Source organism: Ammodytes marinus (assembly GCF_949987685.1).
Source record: "Ammodytes marinus genome assembly, chromosome: 6".
Lineage (NCBI taxonomy): Eukaryota > Metazoa > Chordata > Actinopteri > Uranoscopiformes > Ammodytidae > Ammodytes > Ammodytes marinus.
In genome coordinates, this window is record NC_137235.1 from 30,932,476 (window position 1) to 30,954,664 (window position 22,189).

General features: G+C 42.9%; 4 protein-coding genes across 7 annotated transcripts; 2 read left to right on the forward strand and 2 right to left on the reverse strand.

The window, feature by feature from the left end:
- Positions 1-1,290: 1,290 nt before the first annotated feature.
- Positions 1,291-6,788, forward strand: LOC307251682 (GTPase IMAP family member 7-like; the record flags this gene model as incomplete). Of its 4 annotated transcripts, none has more annotated exons than XM_080029076.1 (3): positions 1,291-1,333; positions 4,429-4,549; positions 5,737-6,788. In XM_080029076.1, 2 exons carry the CDS (start codon positions 4,450-4,452, stop codon positions 6,582-6,584), a joined length of 948 nt encoding a protein of 315 aa, XP_079885202.1. In that variant the 3' UTR covers positions 6,585-6,788. The 4 variants fall into 4 exon arrangements, with proteins under 4 accessions (XP_079885202.1, XP_079885201.1, XP_079885199.1 ...); XM_080029075.1 differs by lacking the exon at positions 1,291-1,333 and adding an exon at positions 4,245-4,285; XM_080029073.1 differs by lacking the exon at positions 1,291-1,333 and adding an exon at positions 4,288-4,305.
- A 620-nt stretch (positions 6,789-7,408) lies between these two features.
- On the forward strand, positions 7,409-9,898 carry LOC307251653 (GTPase IMAP family member 9-like). Its single transcript, XM_080029036.1, has 3 exons — positions 7,409-7,513; positions 7,716-7,787; positions 8,802-9,898. The coding sequence occupies exons 1-3, from the start codon at positions 7,504-7,506 to the stop codon at positions 9,731-9,733; spliced, it is 1,014 nt and encodes a 337-aa protein (XP_079885162.1). The 5' UTR covers positions 7,409-7,503; the 3' UTR covers positions 9,734-9,898.
- A 1,916-nt stretch (positions 9,899-11,814) lies between these two features.
- Positions 11,815-12,989, reverse strand: LOC307251604 (GTPase IMAP family member 2-like). The gene is made up of 2 exons (XM_080028979.1): positions 12,877-12,989; positions 11,815-12,774 (listed from the first exon to the last, which is right to left on the reverse strand). The coding sequence occupies exons 1-2, from the start codon at positions 12,896-12,898 to the stop codon at positions 11,966-11,968; spliced, it is 831 nt and encodes a 276-aa protein (XP_079885105.1). The 5' UTR covers positions 12,899-12,989; the 3' UTR covers positions 11,815-11,965.
- Positions 12,990-15,771: 2,782 nt separating this feature from the next.
- LOC307252346 (GTPase IMAP family member 2-like) lies at positions 15,772-17,145 on the reverse strand. The gene is made up of 2 exons (XM_080029991.1): positions 17,007-17,145; positions 15,772-16,896 (listed from the first exon to the last, which is right to left on the reverse strand). Exons 1-2 carry the CDS (start codon positions 17,056-17,058, stop codon positions 16,058-16,060), a joined length of 891 nt encoding a protein of 296 aa, XP_079886117.1. The 5' UTR covers positions 17,059-17,145; the 3' UTR covers positions 15,772-16,057.
- Positions 17,146-22,189: the final 5,044 nt, after the last annotated feature.

The window sequence follows — 22,189 nt, forward strand, 5'->3', positions numbered from 1 at the left end:
TTAATAGCCTAATACTTGAATCAGTTCATCTGGGAGATAATCCGAGGTTAATTGATCACGTCACGTTCACGTCCATGCACAGTGTGTATTGAGTTTATTTAAAAAAAAATGGAAATGGGACTGCCCTCAGTTGCACATGCACTGTGTATAGTCTATAGCCTATTTCTGCCTCGTCTGTGGAAAAAAAGATAGCTGGACAACAGAGTTCTACTGCTTAGTTCCTCTCACTGCATTTAAATGAATTCATTATATTACAGAGAAATATGTCCCGTAAAAGAAAAAGAGCACCAAGCCCATCCCAGAGGACCCTGCATAATATTTTATTTTAAATTAATATTTTTATGGAAAATCCAAGTGTCTTTCTTCAATAGCTTCTAATTCACCCGACCCAGTGTCTCCAAATTCTTTGTTCACACAATTCTGCAGATTTAGCCTCTTAATGTTCCTCTCAAAGTACACCAGATTCATGCATTTCACTTAAAAAAGGTAAAAAAAATCTCCCGGGGGGGCATACCCCCGGATCCCCCTACAAGGGCCTAGAACAGACTTACTGATTTTTGTGTTTTTCTATTGTGTCACCAGAGGGCGGGAAACAATGTATTTTAATATAAAAAAAATCTGGGGGAGACCCCCATTCCCCCCCAATTTCATTTGGTAATAGAAATCCTAAACTCTGTGTTTCTAAAGGCAGGCTAAGGTGTAAAATGTTTTTTGCCTTTGCTGCACCTAATGCAGAAACAACAAAATTGTAAACTAACCACGGTGTAAGCCATATGTTTAATGTATAAATGCTATGCTGCATATTCAAGAAGAGGCTAGGAGGGAATCATCACAGTATACCCACTACAAAAAACTAGACTACACCACTGGTTGTTAAGCTAAGTTAAGCAGCGTCGTTTGGTTGCTATGGCAGTTGGCTTATCACGTGAAAGGGAGATGTCCTGCACATGCAGTGTAGCCGCTTGGCCCCATGTCTGCTCTTTGGCGCGGCCATAGAGTCCCTTTATTTATCTGAGTATATTTTGTGTATGACCTTTTCCTGTATAATGAATGTTTAGTTATATCAGCCTGCTATACTGTATATGTTTAGCCAATAGGTATTTATTTATTATGCTTTATAAAACTAATGGTGTTTTATTTTACTGTTTTATAGAAAACTGGAAGACAATACAGAGGATTTAAATAAATACGGCTGAAAATAATATAGTCTTAAGAAAGCAACGTCTCATCATCATCATTCCTTGCACTCTGATCGGTGCACCATTCCTGGATGCTATTCATACCTATTGATCTAGCCCTCCTGCATTATCACTAAAACAGTGCCAGTGGTTTGGTAGGTGGCTGTTACTTGCAGGCATGCATGGTTAAACAGAGATCTGACGGCATAGACTTCTACGTAGCTTCTACAGTTAACCTTAAATTCTCAATTTCTAAGTTAAACATTTTCATAATTAACAATCGTACAAAAGGAAATAGCCTGCCGTCATAAGTATCAAACTTATGTTATCTGAGAGTTGAAGAAAAGCTATCACAGCTTTGTCCATTTCCGTTCACTAGTTCACAAAGAGGGTTACTGTAGGCTACTGACTATGTGACAAAGAGGCAGAATGATAGGAACATGAAAACTATTAGTTTATGCAATGGGACAAGTGCAGACACACAACCAGGGGTGGACTGGGACAAAAATTCAGCCCTGGCATTTTTGGCCATGGCAGCCCACCATGATTATTTATACGATATATGGAGGCAGGGGCGTTGCTCCAAATTCTGGGCCCCTATACAGGAAGTCCTGATGGGCCCTCTGATAGGCCTTTCACACCGCCGCAAAATCGGAGCTAGTTCTGGGCTTGTTCGGAGTTAGAGCCAGTGTTTTGGTTTCACACCGCCAGAGAGCCTGCTCCGGGCCGTAAAAACCGGGGGAACTCATACCCCAGGATTGAGCAGGGTTTGATAAGAACTGCTTGCGCGAACGGTTGGGGGAGGGATTATCCTGACCAACCAGAGCAACTCAAACCTCAGGCCCGCCATATTTAAAAACACCGCTACTACGAGACGTAAACATAACATAATTACCGAACGTAGCGATCAAATTGACCGGCGAGAATACGCTGTATGGGTCCTGTTTGCTTAAGAAAGCAAAGCGAGAGCCAACAAGTGTAAAAATAAGACGTATTCGCCGCTGTTGTTGTGCTTAAAGCTAGCGGTAGCTTTAGCGTTAGCCACAAGAGCAGCGGCGTCGGGTGACGTACACACCCGTTTACAGTGACGTCATGACGTTGCTCTCTTGCCGGCTCCATGGCTGTCTCCGGTCGATGTGAAACCAACCGGTTCATAACTGGGATAAGGCTGTAACCAGTTTTGAACTGACCCCAACACCAGCCTGGAACTGACTCTTGGTTCATTTTGGTGTGAAAGGCCTATGAGAGGCAGTCTTACAATACAAACATGTAAAAGCTATGTTTGTCTATAGTCCAAAACGTATGAGTGACTGGTCACTCTCTGAGCCAGATAACAACACAATGTTTCTATTGATGAATGACCAAATCATTACGCGTACTTGAACACAACCCCTGGTCTAATGACTCTTAATAACCATGCACACACACAGTGTTTCTCACAGGAATTTGGGAGACTGTGTCGTGGACCCTGGACCTTCTAGAGCAGGGGTTCTCAACCTTCTGCAAGCTGGGCCCCCCCAAAGCTGGGTCATTGCAGTTGGGCCCCCCCACCGACCCTGACACCCCCCCCTCCCCACACACACACACACACACCACCCTACACAGATAGATAGATAGATAGATAGATAGATAGATAGATAGATAGATAGATAGATAGATAGATAGATAGATAGATAGATAGATAGATAGATAGATAGATAGATAGATAGATAGATAGATAGATAGATAGATACTCTATTATTGTTATTATCACAAGGGCTAGGCCAGTGGCGCACCTTTGAGTTGAACATTGGGTTTAGGGTTGGGGTCCGGAAATTTCTTATAATTTAACGTTAAATTCTGGTGCACTTTTATGTGACACTGAGGAAATGTTTTTAAAAAAAAAATCTCCTTAGAAGAGAAGAATGTATTCTGGCGAAGATAATAAAGGAAAAAGTCAATATTAATTTCAGTTCAGATGAATAGTAAAATTAGCAAGACAACATAACTTGCTAGCAGCCAGATGCCTAACAACTGGACAGAGGGACGGATGACCACTAGCTTTTGACCAAATATCTTGCTAAAAAAATAAACCTTTATTTATGAAATTCTGCCCTAAGAACATGTTACACTCGCTAACTACAAACTTACATTTTTTTATTCAGATTTCAAAAATCTGCTGGGACACGTGCCCATACACATGCATGGGTGGCACGCATGTCACAAGCACACTTATGCTGTTTTCAAGACCTTTGCTGACCAGAGACCAGTTCTAGTGGCCACAGTCCTACCATTAATTCAGTACTTGAAAATTGCAAACTGATCTCATATCAGTGGATTGGAGTGTTTGTGTGATGAACTTGGCAACTACCTATCAAAAAAATTTAAGAAAGAAAAAAAAATACATATCATCTCTGAACTAGGCTACATATCAGGAATAAAATTTAAATTACAAAAAAAAAAAAAAAAATTAAGATTAAGATTTTTTTTTTTTTTTTCATCCCCCTCGGGGGGATGAAAAAAGAGTGGGGGGGAGCGCGCCCCACCGGTTGAGAACCACTGTTCTAGAGGGGTCTGGGGGAATGCTCCCCCGGAAGATTTTTTTTTAAATGTTAAAGTAAAATTCATCAATCTGGTGCACTTTGAAGAGAAAACTAAGGATAAATCAACTGTTTCCTATGTAAGCTATTTAGTAGGCTATTATTTGCTGGAATAATGTATAGACACAGATGACCAAAAAGCAGAAAGAAGAAATGTATGTACATGTTTAAAAAATCCAGTCAGTTTCGGGATTTTTTTTCCTTTGTTTGTATTTTTTAATGGCCCAATATAGGCCCCTGATCTTCGTAGCCCCGAACAATGTTATTTAAAAAATAACATAAATGTACTGACCGGGGCATACCGGGACGATGCCCGGTATGCCAGATGGCCAGTCCACCCCTGCACACAACCAGTTTTTAGTAATGCAGTCGGGTTGAGACTTGTGACTCAAAGCCAGTGAAATGAAACTATCCAGTAAACCAACAGTTGAACATTGTTATTTGAAAAGTGGGTGTGTTCTGATAGTTTTGCTATAAAAGGCTCTCCACTTGTCAACATAACATTCAGCTGAGGAAACACTTGTAAAGGTATGCTGTTTAAATTGAATGTAAGAAGAAAGCTTTGACTACATTGACTGATTATGTAACCAAACAATCTATGTTACCATTTATTTGATCAGTACCTGTTTTGATAGACTTTCTTCGTATTTTTCTTTTTTTTGTCTGTGAAGTTTTTGACAGAGATTACTGTTATGGAGATGCTACGAGGAAATGCTTGGATCCTTGGATGCACCCTGCTTCTGCTGGTCACATTTTGTGGTCAAAGTGCTCACTGCCAAAATCAACACGAAGGTACGTGACATAAAGACAGCAGCGTGACAGGCACAGGTGTGTCATGAGAGGAGAGCAAAACGAGTCCATCAACTGACAAAATATTTCTAAACAATACACTGCAGTTTGCCATTCTTTTCAGCATGAATGCACTGATACACTAAACATAGCAGGGTTTGATTTGAAACATTCATTAAAGAACACAATGGAAATAAGTTTAAATAAAAAACCTCTAAGTTGCCTCAGTTAGTTGACTTTTTTATAATTTGCTTATCATGCTTTGGCTACTTTTACAGCAATGTATTGAGTAATGTTAAAGCAGTATGCATACTAATATGTGGAAGATTCAAATGGCACTGGCTGGTGCAGTCTTTTATGATTGAAGTTACAAATCAGCTTGGCTGAAGTAAAATATACAATTGATTCTTGAAAAATGATTTAAAATATTCATACTAGGGCTGTCAAGCGATTAAAAAAATGTATCTAATTAATTACAGGCTCTGTGATTAATTAATCTAAATTAATCGCATACTTATATGACACTTTTATGCCTGTTTATAAACAGCTGTATAGCCTAAGGTCTCTCTCTCTCTCTCAACTGCCGACTCGTTAACCATCGTCCTACTCATAGCCAAAAATAGTGACAGACACACACACACACACACACACACACAAAAGAGGACAAAAAGGCAGGCTGCATATGCTAGGAAGAGTGGCGGGGGGGGGGGGGGGGGGAACGACGACGACGAGGCTGCTAACAAACAAAAGTGAGACGGAAGATCGAGAGATACTGAGAGTTTTGAACCTACATTGTTAATTAGGCACCCACTAAATCAATAATGCACAGACACTGCGGAGAATAACATAAGATAACTTCCTACCTTCATGCTTATTTGCCCGAAGCTTCCCATAAAACGTCCATAGAGCCCTCTCTATGCTTCTTTCTTTACTCTTTAATCCCGTGCAGGCCGTGTCCGCAAACTACAGGTGCAGTTGCGCTATCGTCTCACCCCTTTTGCACCGGGTCAAAGGGCAATATAGAAGTGCGATTAATCACCGGTAATTTTTTTAATCGCGTTAATTTTTCTGTGATTAATTAATCGATATTAACGCGTTAATTTGACAGCCCTAATTCATACACATTCATCACACTTCTTGAAATCAACAACTTGAATCAATGACACCAATGTTTTATCAACTGTCCACAGATCCTGACTTGAGACTCCTTCTGGTTGGAAAAACTGGGACAGGTAAAAGTGCTTCTGGGAACACCATCCTGGGTCGTGAAGACGTCTTTAAAGAGGGAATGTCTCCTGAATCTGTGACTAAAGGCTGTCAAAGAGAAGAGGCAAAACATGGCAAGAGGAACATCGTTGTCATCGACAGCCCAGGGCTGTTTGACACAAACAAATCACAAGAAGAAGTGAAAGTGAATATTGAGGAGTGTGTTGTCAAGTCAGTCCCTGGACCCCATGCTTTTCTGTTAGTGATCAGTCTCAAGTCAAGATTCACAGAAGAGGAAAGGTCCGCTGTGAAGTGGATCAAGGATAATTTTGGCTCAGATTCTTCCATGTATACCATTGTCCTGTTCACACATGCTGACTGGCTAGAGAAAGAGGGTAAATCTGTGGACGAATTTCTGAACGAGAGCAAAAATCTACGAACGCTGATAAACGAGTGCGGAGGAAGATACCGTTCACTCAGCAAAGACAAGAGACAAAGCAGAACCCAGGTCATAGAGCTTATAGAAACGATAGATACAATGGTGAAGTTCAATGGAGGAGGACACTACACCAATGCCATGTACCGGAAAGCCCAGGAGAAACTTGAAAAGGAGAGGAAAGAGAGGGAGAAGGAAGAGGAGCGAAGAAAGAAGGATGAGGAAGAGAGAATCAGAGAGGAGGAGAAAGAGAGGGCTTGGTGTAAATATATAGCTGGTACTTCCGTGGTACTTTTTTTAACAGGACAATGGTATGCCTCAATTCCTATCACAGCAGCGGCTGTAGCACTTGGACTCACTCAAGGTTATAATTGCACTTCAGAATTTTTTCCTTAGTTATGGGAACTGTGACCCCAAGAAAATATGGAGGAGTAAATAATGGCTAAACCTAAGTAATTGCCTCCACTAAGATGCCTGTTAACTAAATTGTAACTTGATGTACAGCAGTGTGCATGTTTTGTTTGTTATAGGAATGTGTTTCTAAGTTTCAATTGTGAGGGCCGAAAAATATTTTCAATAAAGTTTTAAATTCGCCTTGGATTCATTGCTAATTTGAATTAATTCACTTTTTTATGTTTTTGGTTTTCTTTATGCCATAGCTTCAATGGCTTTCTGAACACACTTTTAATGTGAGACAGAGTACTCCGTCAAATCCCAGAAAGAAATGAGTAGACAACGACATATTCCTATGAAAATCTAAGAAAATCATGACTGTGCCAAGCCGTCAAATGTTAACCGTATTTGAGCCATCTGTGTTTTAGAAAGAATGTAGTATGACTAAAGGCTGATAGGTATAACTATATCAAAAGTATATGCATTGTTTTTGGTATGTTGGAGATATTTAAGAGTCATTGACAATGGAAGTGTTGTGCTCTCCTGAGGTTTTCTTATTTTAAAACGAGCAGGCCTCATTATACATTATATTATTATAATATAATTCAATGTTTATCAGCTTGAATGCTGTTCTCTTGTTGTGGTGAAACTTAGTAAAACACACCAGCCATGCCCATTCACAAAACCTGCTAAGAATATTCAGCGAGCGGTGGACTGCCCTTGTGTGGGGATGCACCTCTTTAGATGTAAACTAAAGACAATGCAAGGAAATAGGAAGCCCCTTGTGCATAGGCCAGCCTTCCAGAAGTTTCCCAGAAAACTAATGCGTAAGGCAAGCCACAGAGCTTGTCTTAGTTAACTACTCAGGCCTGGAACAAGACTTTTGGCCACCTGGGGACTGGGGAAAGTAAATCCAAAAGTAATGGCTGAAGGTAAGACCCTCTTTCTAACTTAATGTTAAGAAACAAACCAGCATTGATTACTGTAAGATGTAGCACTCGACTGTGATACTGTGAGACTGGAAAGAGCACAAGAGGGAAACAGAAACAACTGAAATGTAGACCTTGACAGTGATGTCTGTGACTAATAGTTTGTTTTTCTTTGGTGTCTCTATGGTATCATTTCATCTCCCAGCAATTCCACTGCGAGAAAAGAAGCAGAAAACTCTGCCTCGCTCGGATGGGTGTGGTCTGAATAACTTTGACGGTATGCTCATTCATTGTCTCTCATGAAATACACATATATAATAGTCGGTATATCACTTCATATGAGGAACATTATAAAACTTTATAAAAGCTTTGTTAGAGTTATTATTGTTAGATCAGTATCACATCTGAGGTTGCCAGGTTGCGAACAATTCTTTGTTCTTCCCTTGTATGACTAGCTCTATATTTGTGGCTGATCTATTCTGATGGCTTTTCAGAAACTGAAAAAAAAATGCAGAATTCTATAATAATGACTTTCTAACGTCTATAAGTGCAGACTGAATTGCTTATTAGATCATAGTACATGACTTATTTTCATAATAAGCCAAGAGTACTGAAGTTATCAATGTCTCTTAGTCCTTCATAAAATGGCTCTTCCACTATATAGATATAGTATATATACTAGTGTATTTCTTCTTCCTGGGGGACTACAGCAGCCCTAACTTATATATACATGTTTCTCAGCAAAGCACACTGTGGGTTATCCTCTAAATCTAACAGATGTGTTAAATGTATTTCCTTTCTCATAAAACGCAGAAGATACTTATTATATTGTAAATTGTGCAATGTTTAAGTGCATACATGTTTATCAAAACTTTAGTATAGGAACTGAATGATAATAACTCCCAAAGCACATAAGTCATAAACGTTTTAGAGTCTGGGCTTGCTTAGGCTTTGTGTCCCGCTGCACACGCACATTAGTGTTTTCTGCAGCTGGCCCCACCCTCAAAATCCCATCCGCCCCATAGACTTTACTCTGCTGGGATGAAGTCACAAGTTTATAGCATCAATACTCCAGTTGGCCATCTTGGGAAAATTGGCAGTAAGACTGACTGGTTGCTTTTTCCTGCTCTTGAAGTACATATGGTTTAAATCCATGTTTGCTAGCATGCAGAATCATTTTGCCTATGTTGGCACAAACGCTTTACTTCTTTGCACATTGCTGCCCCTGTGTGGCAAAAAAACATTCATTTTTGCGTTATGCTCAACATAAATTTTGTTTCTGTCGTTTCAGCTCTGGATTTTTCTAGAGGGTTAAGGATAGTCCTGGTCGGCAAGACCGGATCAGGGAAGAGCGCATCAGGAAACACCATCCTTGGGAGAGCCGCCTTTAAGGAGGACCCAAGCTCTGAGTCTGTGACCACACACTGTGAGGCCCAGAGCGGGGAGCTGGACGGCACCGTGGTCCAGGTGATTGACACTCCAGGTCTGTTTGATACAGCCATCTCGGAGAAGGAATTGAAAACCCGAATAGAAGAATGCGTCATGATGTCGGTGCCCGGCCCTCACGCCTTCTTACTGGTGATCAGGCTTGGAGTACGCTTCACCGAGGAGGAGAGGAACGCTGTCAAGTGGATCCAGGATAACTTTGGGGACGATGCCTCCATGTACACTATCATGCTGTTCACGTGTAAAGACCAAGCCAAAGCTGACAATGCTCTGAAGGAGTGCAAGGAGCTGCGGAGGCTCTCCATCACGTTCGGACGCAGATACCACGCCTTCAACAACAACGACGCAGACGACCGGGAGCAGGTGGAAGACCTGATCACCATGGTCAAGGAAATGGTCCAGGAGAACGGGGGGAAGCACTACACCAACGAGATGTACGAGAAAGCCCAGAGGAAGCTGAGAGAGGAAGAGGAGCGCAAGATGCAGGAGGAGGAGGAGAAGAAAGAAGAGGAGAAGAAAATGTGGGATGCAGAGCGGGAGAAGAAAGAGAAAGAGAAGGAGAAGGAGAAAAAGGTCAGAAAGAAGAATATACGCGTGGCCTCGGCTGCTGCTGTTGTGTTGGTGGCAGCTGGGGCGATCATAGCAGTGGGAGCTGACACCGTGGTGGCTCTGGCTCTAGGAGCTCCTGTGCTCCTCCTGGGAGTGTTATGTGGCTTAGCGGCTATCTGCATATGGAAGGGCATTAAATGCAAAGCCAAAGCCAACGTTCCAGTATGATCGGTGGAGGCGACTGTAAAAGGACACATTCCATCTGCAGTATGTGACACTGAATATACAGTAGAAGTATTGCAAACATTACTATTTACTGTTCAGAACCGGCCAGTTAATGTTGTTTTCTGCTTTTTTTGCATTCTGCCTCAAAAATCTTCATTCTTTGATACCACGTTGCAATGACTGAAGTATGTGAATTTATAGCTGAAAGTAAAGGTATGAAATGCACCTCTTTTGTTTTCTTTGTTTGTTGTTTGGAGGTGAAGTATCCAACCTTCATCATGGTTTATACTTGAACAGATATTTGTTTTGACTATGAGAAACCAATTTAATCCAGATAAAAATTCATTGAGATTTATTACTTTTCTAAAGTGAAACGTGGTTGCACACCTCCCTCTTTATTATTAGTAACATTACCAGCTCACTTCCTGCAAGGAAATGGGAGACAATGGTCAACGTCCGCCCAGCGATGACATTTAAGTGAGGAAACATTCCTAACAGAGAAACCCCCGTCACTAGACTGCCACTACATCACTGACAGTACACAACAACAGATAAGACAAAATGAGCAAGGACGGCTGTAATAGTGAACTGCCAGCCAAGTATGGGTATATTAATTTTTTTTCATGCAGTGATCAAGATGAATCAATCCCATTTCTTTGCAAGCCAACTTCAATGCTCAATCACTAAAACCTTCAGCAATGTGAAGGGGTGTTATTCAAATCTTGGAAAATATGAATTAAAGTGAATTTTGTCAGTAGGTAACTGAGATTCAAAGTTTGAAACAGTCCATCCTTTTTGCTTGCTTTTTAGTTCAAGTAAAACAAACATATTTTCATTGCATATGAAGATTTTATGCCAAGAAAGGCAATCTCCTGTTTGTAGCTTTACATCTCAAATGAAAAGCCACTTAAACATTTCCCAAGTATTCTCTTCTTATAATTCAATAGCAAGACTTTCCATCGTAGAGGTTAATGATGTGTAAACCTATTCAATACTTTATTTTCTGCTATTTGATGAATCTCAATTTCCCATTTTTTTCCAGATGCAATATTTTCCCTTAGTGAAGTCATTATTTTATTAAGATCAACTTTTAATTAAAACAATTTACTCCAGCTAGAGCTATTGCATTAAGGTTTTAAAAATTTAACTATTTACTACCTATGCAATTAAGGGCTTAGTAGTTATGGAATTTGACATGTGGCATTTGCAGTATCTGATCCGATCAGAATGAGGTGTATTGCCCAATAGGTTTTTTTCCATAGTTTATTGGTGCATAATAATGAAGATAGTAAGAGAAAAGAAAAAAGAAAATACTTCCAAGAGTCAGGAATCATTCATAGAAAATAAAGAATATGAAAAATATATCAGACAATTAAATATAACCATTGTCTGATAATGTGCAGTTGCCATTGTCTGACAACTGCACATTATTTGAAAAAAGAGGATGGGAGGGCATAATAAAATGGGAAGTAAAATGTCAAAGGTAGAGAAAATAAAGAAAATGTGCATAATCATCCAAAATGTCCCTCCTTTAGATATTTTTTTTGTACTATAAACAATAAGTCAGTTTTTGATGGCTTATCCACACAATCTCTATGAAAATAGTTGAGTGTGAGGCCGGTGGACTATCCAGAAAAAATGTATGGTGGAAAGTAGCAGAAAGGAAGTTATGGCACTTTAAGATTACTGCCCGCAAAGCAGCATAATACAGCAATAATTCTTTCCAGTTTATCGTGTATTTTCCTTACACTATAACCCATAACTTAGCAAAAAAGTTTAAAGTTGAGGGGGCGACAGGGTAAGTAATCCTGGGTAACATTTAATAAATTGGTGTTTTTAGTTTTTTTAAGACAGCAGTTAGAGCCAGCTGACTGATGAGTTCAACACAATGGACAGTGATGCTTTTGAGTTATTAGTTGTCTCTGTAAGTTGGATTTTGGCAAATGCATATCTCACAACAAAACCAAACAACATTTTTTGAAGTTGCCGTTAAATACATGTAGTTTTATTTCATTCTTAAGAATCCAACACAAAAATTACAATATTGTTTTGAGCAAAAATGACATTAAGGATGAGAGTGTGCAGCATCGTCATTTAAAACATTTGTCATAATAAATACATTTTAATTTTCAAAGCAGGAAAGCTGTGACTAATATATTCGTGTATAAATGTACATTCATAAAATGAAATGCAATGGAACACAAGTTCGCTTAAAGTGTCATGGCTTCACACAACTTAGCCGTCTTCTTTTTTGGGTTTCATCCACCACCCGATAGCTTTAGAAGTCCCTGCACCTGCAAACATTACAATTGATGTCATGGATGCAGGGGATTTAGCTGAGGCTGCTAGTCCTACCATCATCAACTGATTACCCAAATTATTCATAGTGTCTCCCTTCTCACTCCACCATTGTTTGGAAGCCATCTTTCTCTGGACCTCTTGGTATATGCTGCTGGTATAATGGTCACCATTGAGTTGTACCATCTGGTCTATCTTTTTAAACAGATCAGCCACCTGAGTGCGATTGTCACTGCATGTGTTGTCAAACACAATGTACCCAGCTGTACAGCCACTGATAAACTCTCTGAGGCTAGAACTTTGGTCTAAACAAGTCTCTATTGACCTTCCCTTGAGTTGATCTCCCCTCGTGAAAAGCACCAGTGTGTGTTTGGAGCTTTCGTCACCAAAGTTGTCCTTCATCCACTTGAGGGCATTCATCTCCTCTTCTGTGAAGCGGACATCCAGTCTGACCACCAGCAGGAAAACATGTGGTCCTGGGACAGACAGCATGATACATTTCTCTATTTCACTTTTCAACTGGACTTCCTCAATCGATGTATCACACACCCCAGGGGTGTCGACAACACACACACTTCTTTCATCAAAGTGTCCCGTTTCTTTTTTACATGTCTTTGTCACAGAAGTGAAAGAAATATCTGTTGTCTCAAAAGCCTTCCATTGCAGGATGGAGTTCCCTGTTGCACTCTTTCCTGACCCAGTCTTCCCCAGCAGAACAATCCTCAGGTCTGTGATAACTGGAGAGTCTGTGGACAAAGAGACAGAGGCACAGTTTAGACTCTTGGGTTTTGGTTCAGCTTAGTGTTAAAAGCCTGTATATATGCCTGCACACAAGTAAAGACACTCACCTTCGGTTGAGCTTAAATCCATCTTGTTGTAGAGACAGAAATACCAGGACACAAAGGTCAAACCGAACTATGATCCAAGAAATGTGTCCGGACCTTTACTTCCAGATCAGTATGTCTGCTCCTGTGTGCTAGTTTAGAGTTACTCCTCCCTCTCCCCCTCTCTCCCTCTCTCCCTCCCATTGCCTCAGTTGTTTCCAGAGAAGTGAAACTCACTCCCTTTCTGGCTCTACACTTAATAATTGATAAGTTTTATATAGCACTTTATTGCCTAGGCACTCAAAGACGCCCTACAGGGTTCCTGGTTCAATTTGTTCACACACAGTCATATCGGTGGTGGTAAACTACGAGAGTAGCCACAGCTGCCCTGGGGCAGACTGACGGAAGCGTGGCTGCCATTCAGCGCCAACGGCCCCTCCGACCACCACCTCAAACATACAGCAATCATACACATTCACACAAGGCAAGGTGGGTGAAGTGTAGGACACAACAACCATGACACAGGTGGCCTGGCGGGGATCGAACCACCAACCCTTGGATCGTTGGCCAACCCGCTTAACCACCTGAGCCACAGTCGCCCTTCAACAGGTTTATATAACATTGTTGGCATAGTTTAGATGAGGACCTCTCTTTTGCTATGGGACTGACAGCCTAAGCCCAGCTTTGAAATAGTCATGATAGGATTCTTGGCATCATCATTAATTTGCATTTACTTTTAATAACAGTAACTAGAGATATAGACAGCAATATCTGTCGACTATCTTTTATATTGATATATCCCATTAATCATTAATTAAGGTTAATTTTTAATGGCATTGCATCGTACAGGATTGCACAATGAAATGCAGTTGTCACTCCTCCATGTACCACACAAAGTAAATTGTATAAATAAGAGAAAATAATTTGAATCTGAATAGAATCAGAAAGAATAAGTTAAAAAGGAACAAAATAAGTAACAATAAATAAAGAAAAAACTAAAAAAACTACTCCATATTAACAAAATATACTCACATATTGTACATCCACAAACACAATAGGTGTAATAAAAATAAAAAGGAGTGTCCCTGGGCAAGACATTGAACCCCAAATTGCTCCCGATAGTTAGCTTAGTTAGCCTTAGCACCCTTAATGCTAAGCTTAGTTACCCTGCGTGGTAGCTGCTGCTATCGGTGTATGAATGTGTGTATGAATGTGTGTGTGATTGGGTGCAGGGTTCTCAACCCTCACGCAATGAGAGTGAGACACACGCATTTCAGGCAATTCACACGCTCCACGCCACACCTTGCATTTCTCACGCAAATTATAACTCTGCCAAACAATTTTTTTTATATATAGCCTATAGCTTCGATAAATCCTGGCCTTCACCACCATCACCTAGTGTTGCCACCTTATTTATACTATCTATGGTTGCCACCCGTCCCGTTTTTCCCGAAATTGTTCTCTTTTTTCACCAGCTGTCCCGAGGAAGGAAAAATCTCTCCCGGGACACAATTTGTCCCGTTTTTTTGGGGAAAAACTCATTCGTTTTTTTGGGGAAAAACTAATTTGATTTCCTTCGTTCAGTAGTTAAGGCCGTTTCACACGGGCCGTGGCGTTTGTTGCGCCCACTAATGCATTCTGCGAGAGCCGAGCGGGCAGAGAGAAGGCGCAGCGTTTCGTCAGGCTACACGACAAGCGTGCAGGGGCGGTCCTAACGATCTCGGGGCCCGTTTCAAGACCCTGTGTGGGCCCCCCACATTTATTTTTTATTTTTTTCTATGAATAATGCTTGTGCATGCTCCCCGCAAAAATAAAAAAGATTGTGGAAACTAGTTGGTTCATAGACGGATTATGAGATAATAGGCCCAGACTCTTAAAGCCCCCCCGCCCCCCTCCCTATCCAGTCAGTTACATTGACTTTTCCGCAAAGATACATACGTTTACTGGCATAAACATATTAAGGGAGTCAGTGTTTCCCACAGGATTTTGGGATACTGTGGGAGATATCCTGTACCTTGTTGGGGGGTCCGGGGGCATGCCCCCCTGGAAGAAAATTGTTACAGTTTTAAAGAAAATGCATCAATCTGAAAAATCAATCTGGAAAATTTAGATTTAAATCAAATCTTGAGCTGCAGAAGGAACATTATTTTTCTTAAACAGGCAGCTCTCTTTACTCTGCAACTGTAAAAACATTTCAGAAGATTGGTCTGCAGACCCATGTTATATGGTGGAGGGGCCCATTGCAACAGATACAGGGTGGAAAGCTACTTTTTATGAACAGTATATAATTTACATGTAGAAAGTTTATTCCTGTATGTGTGTGGGCCTTAGAGGCCCCTCATGAAGCCCATAAGACATAGCTAATAATGCTTTTGTTTTGCACTTGCTTTTCGATTTTTCACCTACTAGTTGAGGGGCCAAGTTGGTTTTAGTGCTCCCACATTCAAATGCGGACGCCGAAAGAGTCTTCGCCATGGTTGGTCTTCACCAGCACCAGAAACAGACTAGCCCTAGAAGGAACATTGTCCTCCATTATGATGGTCTAAATGGCTGGTGTGGAGCCACAGTGCTTCAAGTGGGAGCCAGAAAACCCCTATCCTGAAGGCCTCAAAATCTGCCACTCGAAGCTACAACAGCGAGCATCAGTAATATCCAGTATCCATATTTGCTGAACTGAACTAAGAGTTTTACTGAAATAACTACCCCGAAGAACTACCCTAGGCCCAACACCCATCTCACTAGTCTGACATTTGGTATTAATCCAGTTATACTTTCATCATAGAATTACTACAATAGGCTATATTTGAACTAAAACAAAGAAATTATATTGAACTGAACTTGTGTTAAAAACCATTATTATGCTTTAAATTAATAAATAAACACAATAAAATTTCGCTCTTGAGTATATTGCTGGATTTTGATCAAATACAGATTTCACTACAACACTTCTTGAAGTTTTCATCACTTAATTTTATTTTATTCTTCCAAATAAAACCAACAAAACAATACTTAAGTGTTCTCAACACAAAAGCATATTCATGATACGAGTGTACATCATCAACATTTAAAAGACTTACTGATTTCTCATTGCATTTATTGCTCAAAGCAGGCAAGTTGTGACAAAATGAATTTGGTCTCGTGTAAGAAAAGGCAATCAATGGAATGTCTTCACAAGTTTGCTTAAAGGTTCATGTCTTGATATAACTTAGGGTTCTTTTTTAGGTTTCATCCACCAGCCTATGGCTTTAGAAATCCCTGCACCTGCTAACATTACAATTGAGCTCATGGATGCAGCTGCTACTTCCTCTGCCACTACAGGCCCAGCAGCTAAAGGGGCAGCTGTGATTGCTGCCGTCACCATCAAGTGCTGACCCACAGTTTTCATAGTGTCTCCCTTCTCACTCCACCATTGTTTGGAAGCCATCTTTCTCTGGACCTCTTGGTATATGCTGCTGGTATAATGGTCACCATTGAGTTGTACCATCTGGTCTATCTTTTCAAACAGATCAGCCACCTGAGTGCGATTGTCACGGCATGTGTTGTCAAACACAATGTACCCAGCTGTACATTCACTGATGAACTCTCTGAGGGCAGAACTTTGGTCTAAATAAGTCTCTATTGACCTTCCCCTGAGTTGATCTCCCCTCGTGAAAAGCACCAGTGTGTGTTTGGAGCATTCGTCACCAAAGTTGTCCTTCATCCACTTGAGGGCATTCATCTCCTCTTCTGTGAAGCGGACATCCAGTCTGACCACCAGCAGGAAAACATGTGGTCCTGGGACAGACAGCATGATACATTTCTCTATTTCACTTTTCAACTGGCCTTTCTCAATCGATGTATCACACACCCCAGGGGTGTCGACAACACACACAGTTCTTTCATCAAAGTGCCCCGTTTCTTTTTTACATGTCTTTGTCACAGAATTGAAAGAAATATCTGTTGTCTCAAAAGCCTTCCATTGCAGGATGGAGTTCCCTGTTGCACTCTTTCCTGACCCAGTCTTCCCCAGCAGAACAATCCTCAGGTCTGTGATAACTGGAGAGTCTGTGGACAAAGAGACAGAGGCACAGTTTAGACTCTTGGGATTTGGTTCAGCTTTGATAAGTAGTGTAAGAAGCCTGTATAAATGCCTGCACACCAGTAAAGACACTCACCTTCAGTTGAGCTTAAACCCATCTTGTTAGAGACAGAAATACCAGGACGCATAGGTCAAGTAGAACTAAGAACTATGAACTATGAACGACGAAAGCTGTCTGCATTACTGAACCTTGTCTTCCAGATAACGTCTGTGCTCCTGTGTGCTAATTAGAGTTACTCCTCCCTCTGTAATAAAAATAAAAAGGTTAGTCATAGGAATGAGGTAGTAGTGCAAAGGGGAGTGATTAGTTAGTGTGCTACGTAGGTGTAGAACCTAATAACCGGCTCTACATATCACAAAATAAAACGAACAAAAGAGTGGCATAATGGCTCCAACAGTAGGTAATGAGCTTTGGTATGCTGTGGGCTCTGCGCCAACCCCTCCTCTCGCCGATGCCAACGTGTACAGAACAAAATCTCTATGGAAAGAGTTGAGTGTTATATTTTTTTATTGTCTAAAGTAGTGATTGTATGAGTGGAGGGGATTTGTAGACATACATTGACTCCCTCCAATATCTGTCTTTATTATCCAGGTTTGATTAAGTGATGTTACAAAGGTAAACTGTGATCGCTATGTTCCATTTGCTTGAATCAAATTGTGAGTCATTATGAAGGCATTTTGGCAGCTATGAGCACCTTTTCATAGTTATAGAGAACATATATGCCTGCACACCAGTAAAGACACTCACCTTCAGTTGAGCTTAAAACCCATCTTGTTGTGGAGACAGAAATACCAGGACACAAAGGTCAAACCGAACTCCGAACAACGAAATGTGTCTGCATTTCCGAACCTTCTCTTCCAGATCAGGTCTGTGCTCCTGTGTGCTAGTTAGAGTAAAGCCGGGAACACACCGCACTGGCCGCCTGCGCCGGTTGGCAACGCAGGAGGCTCGCCGCTTGGTCATATTGGGCCATATTCACCTCAGCCGCCGCCGCCGGCCGCCTCTTCGTAGGCGGCGGTTGGCCGCGTGAACGCAGGCGGCTCGCCGTGGTCATATTGGGCCATATATTCCTGACGCCGACGCCGAGATCAGACCCGTCACACTTAAGCCGGGAACACACCGCATTGGCTGCCTGCGGCGGTTGGCCGCGTGAACGAAGGAGGCTCGCCGCTTGGTCATATTGGGACATATTAACCGCAGCCGCCGCCGCGGCCGCCGGCCGCCACATCGAAGGCGGCGGTTGGCCGCGTGACCGCAAGAGGCTCGCCGCTTGATCATATTGGGCCATATATTCCTGACGCCGACGCCGAGATCAGACCCGTCACACTTACGGTGCAACAACAACAACAACATGGTCCAGCTGTGCCAAAAAATACAGATGTAGGTACACTGTGTAACCAGCGGCAGTCATGTCACAAACAGCATTAAAACAGCATGAAGACGAACCCCGATCGAAAATACACACATATTAATAGTAATTCAGCAACATATCTAAACACAATAACAACAGCAGTGTGTGCTCAGCTGCAAAAATAAAGGCAGACATCAGCCTACCTGAAAGTGAAAGTGTGCCGGCTGACGGAGGACAACACTAAAGCTGGGAACACACCGCACTGGCCGCGCGGCGAGATTACATACAAAGTCAATGTACTAGCGCGTGGCCGCGCGTCCACCCAATAATCGGCGTCCAGCGGCCGGCGGCGGGGGCTTGCGCGGCGCGTGGCCGCGCCTCATGAGAGGCGCGTGAATCGGGAGCGCGGCCATTAGCGGCGCATAGAAATTGTGTCATCGAAGGAGCGTGAACCGAAGGCTTGTGCGGCGAGCACGGCGCCGCAGAAAAAGATGAAAATGTTCATCTTTTTCTGCAGCGCCGCCGGGCGCCGCGCCTCCACAGCCAATCAGCGTTGAGATTGCCCGGTGGCGGTGGTCTGCAAGACGAGGTGGGCGTGTGGAGTGAGGACATTGGGCTTCCAATACATTCTGCAAATATGTGTATTTTGCATCTGTTTAGCTGTTGGTTGTACTTTAGCCAAGGTAGCGCCGGTTAGCATAGTGAAACTCACCCAGCTGTGTGCTGCTCCTGAGGATAATATGAACCCAAAGTTGATGGCAGTGTCCGTGTGGAATTCCATATAGTACAGCGAAGCACCGGTGTTGTCCTCCGTCAGCCGGCACACTTTCACTTTCAGGTAGGCTGATGTCTGCCTTTATTTGTGCTGCTGAGCACACACTGCTGTTGTTAATGTGTTTAGTATGTTGCTGAATTGCTGTTAATGTGTGTGTATTTGCGATCGGGGTGCGTGTTCAGGCTGTTTTAATGATATTTGTGACAAGACTGCCGCTGGTTACACAGTGAACCTACATCTGTATTTTTTGGCACAGCTGGACCATGTTATTGTTGTTGTTGTTGCACCGTAAGTGTGACGGGTCTGATCTCGGCGTCGGCGTCAGGAATATATGGCCCAATATGATCAAGCGGCGAGCCTCCTGCGGTCACGCAGCCAACCGCCGCCTACGATGAGGCGGCGGTTGGCCGTGGCGGCGACTGCGGTGAACATGGCCCAATATGACCAAGCGGCGAACCTCCTGCGTTCACGCGGCCAACCGCCGCAGGCGGCCAATGCGGTGTGTTCCCAGCTGAAGGCTTGTGCGTGTTCGCCGCACAAGCCTTCGATTCACGCTCCTTCGATGACGCAATTTCTACGCGCCGCAAATGGCCGCGCTCTCGATTCACGCGCCTCTCATGAGGCGCGGCCACGCGCCGCGCAAGCGCCCGCCGCTGGACGCCGATTATTGGGTGGATGCGCGGCCACGCGCTAGTACATTGACTTTGTATGTAATCTGGCCGCGCGGCCAGTGCGGTGTGTTCCCGGCTTAAAGCTGGGAACACACCGCACTGGCCGCGCGGCGAGATTACATACAAAGTCAATGTACTAGCGCGTGGCCGCGCGTCCACCCAATAATCGGCGTCCAGCGGCCGGCGGCGGGGGCTTGCGCGGCGCGTGGCCGCGCCTCATGAGAGGCGCGTGAATCGGGAGCGCGGCCATTAGCGGCGCGTAGAAATTGTGTCATCGAAGGAGCGTGAATCGAAGGCTTGTGCGGCGAGCACGGCGCCGCAGAAAAAGATGAAATTTTTCATCTTTTTCTGCAGCGCCGCCGGGCACCGCGCCTCCACAGCCAATCAGCGTTGAGATTGCCCGGTGGCCGTGGTCTGCAAGACGAGGTGGGCGTGTGGAGTGAGGACATCGGGCTTCCAATACATTCTGCAAATATGTGTAGGCTATTTTGCATCTGTTTAGCTGTTGGTTGTACTTTAGCCAAGGTAGCGCCGGTTAGCATAGTGAAACTCACCAAGCTGTGTGCTGTTCCTGAGGATAATATACCCAAACTTGACGGCGGTGTCCGTGTGGAATTCCAATATAGTGCAGCGAAGAACCGGTGTTGTCCTCCGTCAGCCGGCACACTTTCACTTTCAGGTAGGCTGATGTTTGCCTTTATTTTAGCCGCTGAGCACACACTGCTGTTGTTAATGTGTTTAGTATGTTGCTGAATTGCTGTTAATGTGTGTGTATTTGAGATCGGGGTGCGTGTTCAGGCTGTTTTAATGATATTTGTGACAAGACTGCCGCTGGTTACACAGTGAACCTACATCTGTATTTTTTGGCACAGCTGGACCATGTTATTGTTGTTGTTGCACCGTAAGTGTGACGGGTCTGATCTCGGCGTCGGCGTCAGGAATATATGGCCCAATATGATCAAGCGGCGAGCCTCCTGCTGTCACGCGGCCAACCGCTGCCTACGATGAGGCTGCGGTTGGCCGCGGCGGCGACTGCGGTGAACATGGCCCAATATGACCAAGCGGCGAACCTCCTGCATTCACGCGGCCAACCGCCGCAGGCGGCCAATGCGGTGTGTTCCCAGCTTTACTCCTTTTCTGGCACACCACTTCACCAGTTTTCCCAGGAAATGAAACTACACGGGTTATATAATGTTGTTGCCATAGTTTCCACGAGGACCTCTCATTTGCTAAAGCAGTGACAGCATAACCCCAGCTTTTTATTCAGGAGATGTGTAACATTAATTATTAATCAAGGTTTATTGGCATTACATAATACATTATTGCACAATGAAATGCAGTTGTCACTCCTTCACATTAATTACAAAGTACATTGTATAAATGCCTCAGCAATTTCCTGAGAAGTACTAGACAGGCTCAAAACATTATTAACAAAGTTTAGTTGGAGTGGAGACTTCCCGCATGAGAAGCAGATGACACCGTAATCAGTCAGCTTTGGCACATATACTAGGAGACTTGGCATCAAAAATCATTTGCATCAACTATTTATAAAGAAAAACCAGAGATCAGTCAACAATTACTGTCATGCATCCTACGAGGCAGTTTCATTACAAGCTAGCCTCTTTCTTTCTGGTGGAAAAAAAATGCAAATAATTAGCACACTGTGCCCGACTGTCTGAAAAGAAGGGGGTGTCTGTGTGGAAATATTGTCTCTAATGCCATCTAGTGGCTCTATGGAGCAATTTGTAATGTACTGTAGCACCTCTGCTCTTAACCATGGACAAATTATATAAGGGATGCCGAATCGAGAGTGTGTCCTATTAAGAAAATACAATCTAGTGAGCTGGGAAAACATGATTAAGCATGAAAATGCATGTCTCTTGTACAAAATCATACATGGCATGGCCCCTCCTCCACTTAGAGAATGTGTTACTATTAGAACAAACCAACATCGGATCACAAGAGGAGTCACGAGAGGGGACTGCATTATTCCATTTAGGAAAAGTGCCTTTAGTCAGTCAGCCTTCTCTGTTGCAGCTTCACGTGAATGGAATAACATCCCAACATGTATCAGAGACCTAAACACATCTCTGTCATTTAGTTCTAATATAAAACAGTGGCTCATTGATAATAGGTCCTGCCAGCACTAAACTTGACCCGCCTGCTCTTGCCTCCTTGCATCAGCGTGTCTGAATTTGTCCTGCGTCTTGCAACTCACTGTGTATGCTTGTTTGGTTGTATGCTTCTGGGTAGCTCATTCTATGTCTCTCCTGTGCTGCTTCATGTACTATTGTCATGTCGACTTTTTGTTTGTTTGTTGTGCATGTACTGTCTGCTTTGGTGGGCTACTGCCTCCATGTCTAACACATCTGATGTTGCTATAAGTCCTAGTCTACCTTTTTAACTTGTGTTTGTCTGATGCTGACTCTTGTTTGTCCTGCATGCTTTTATGTATTTTAAT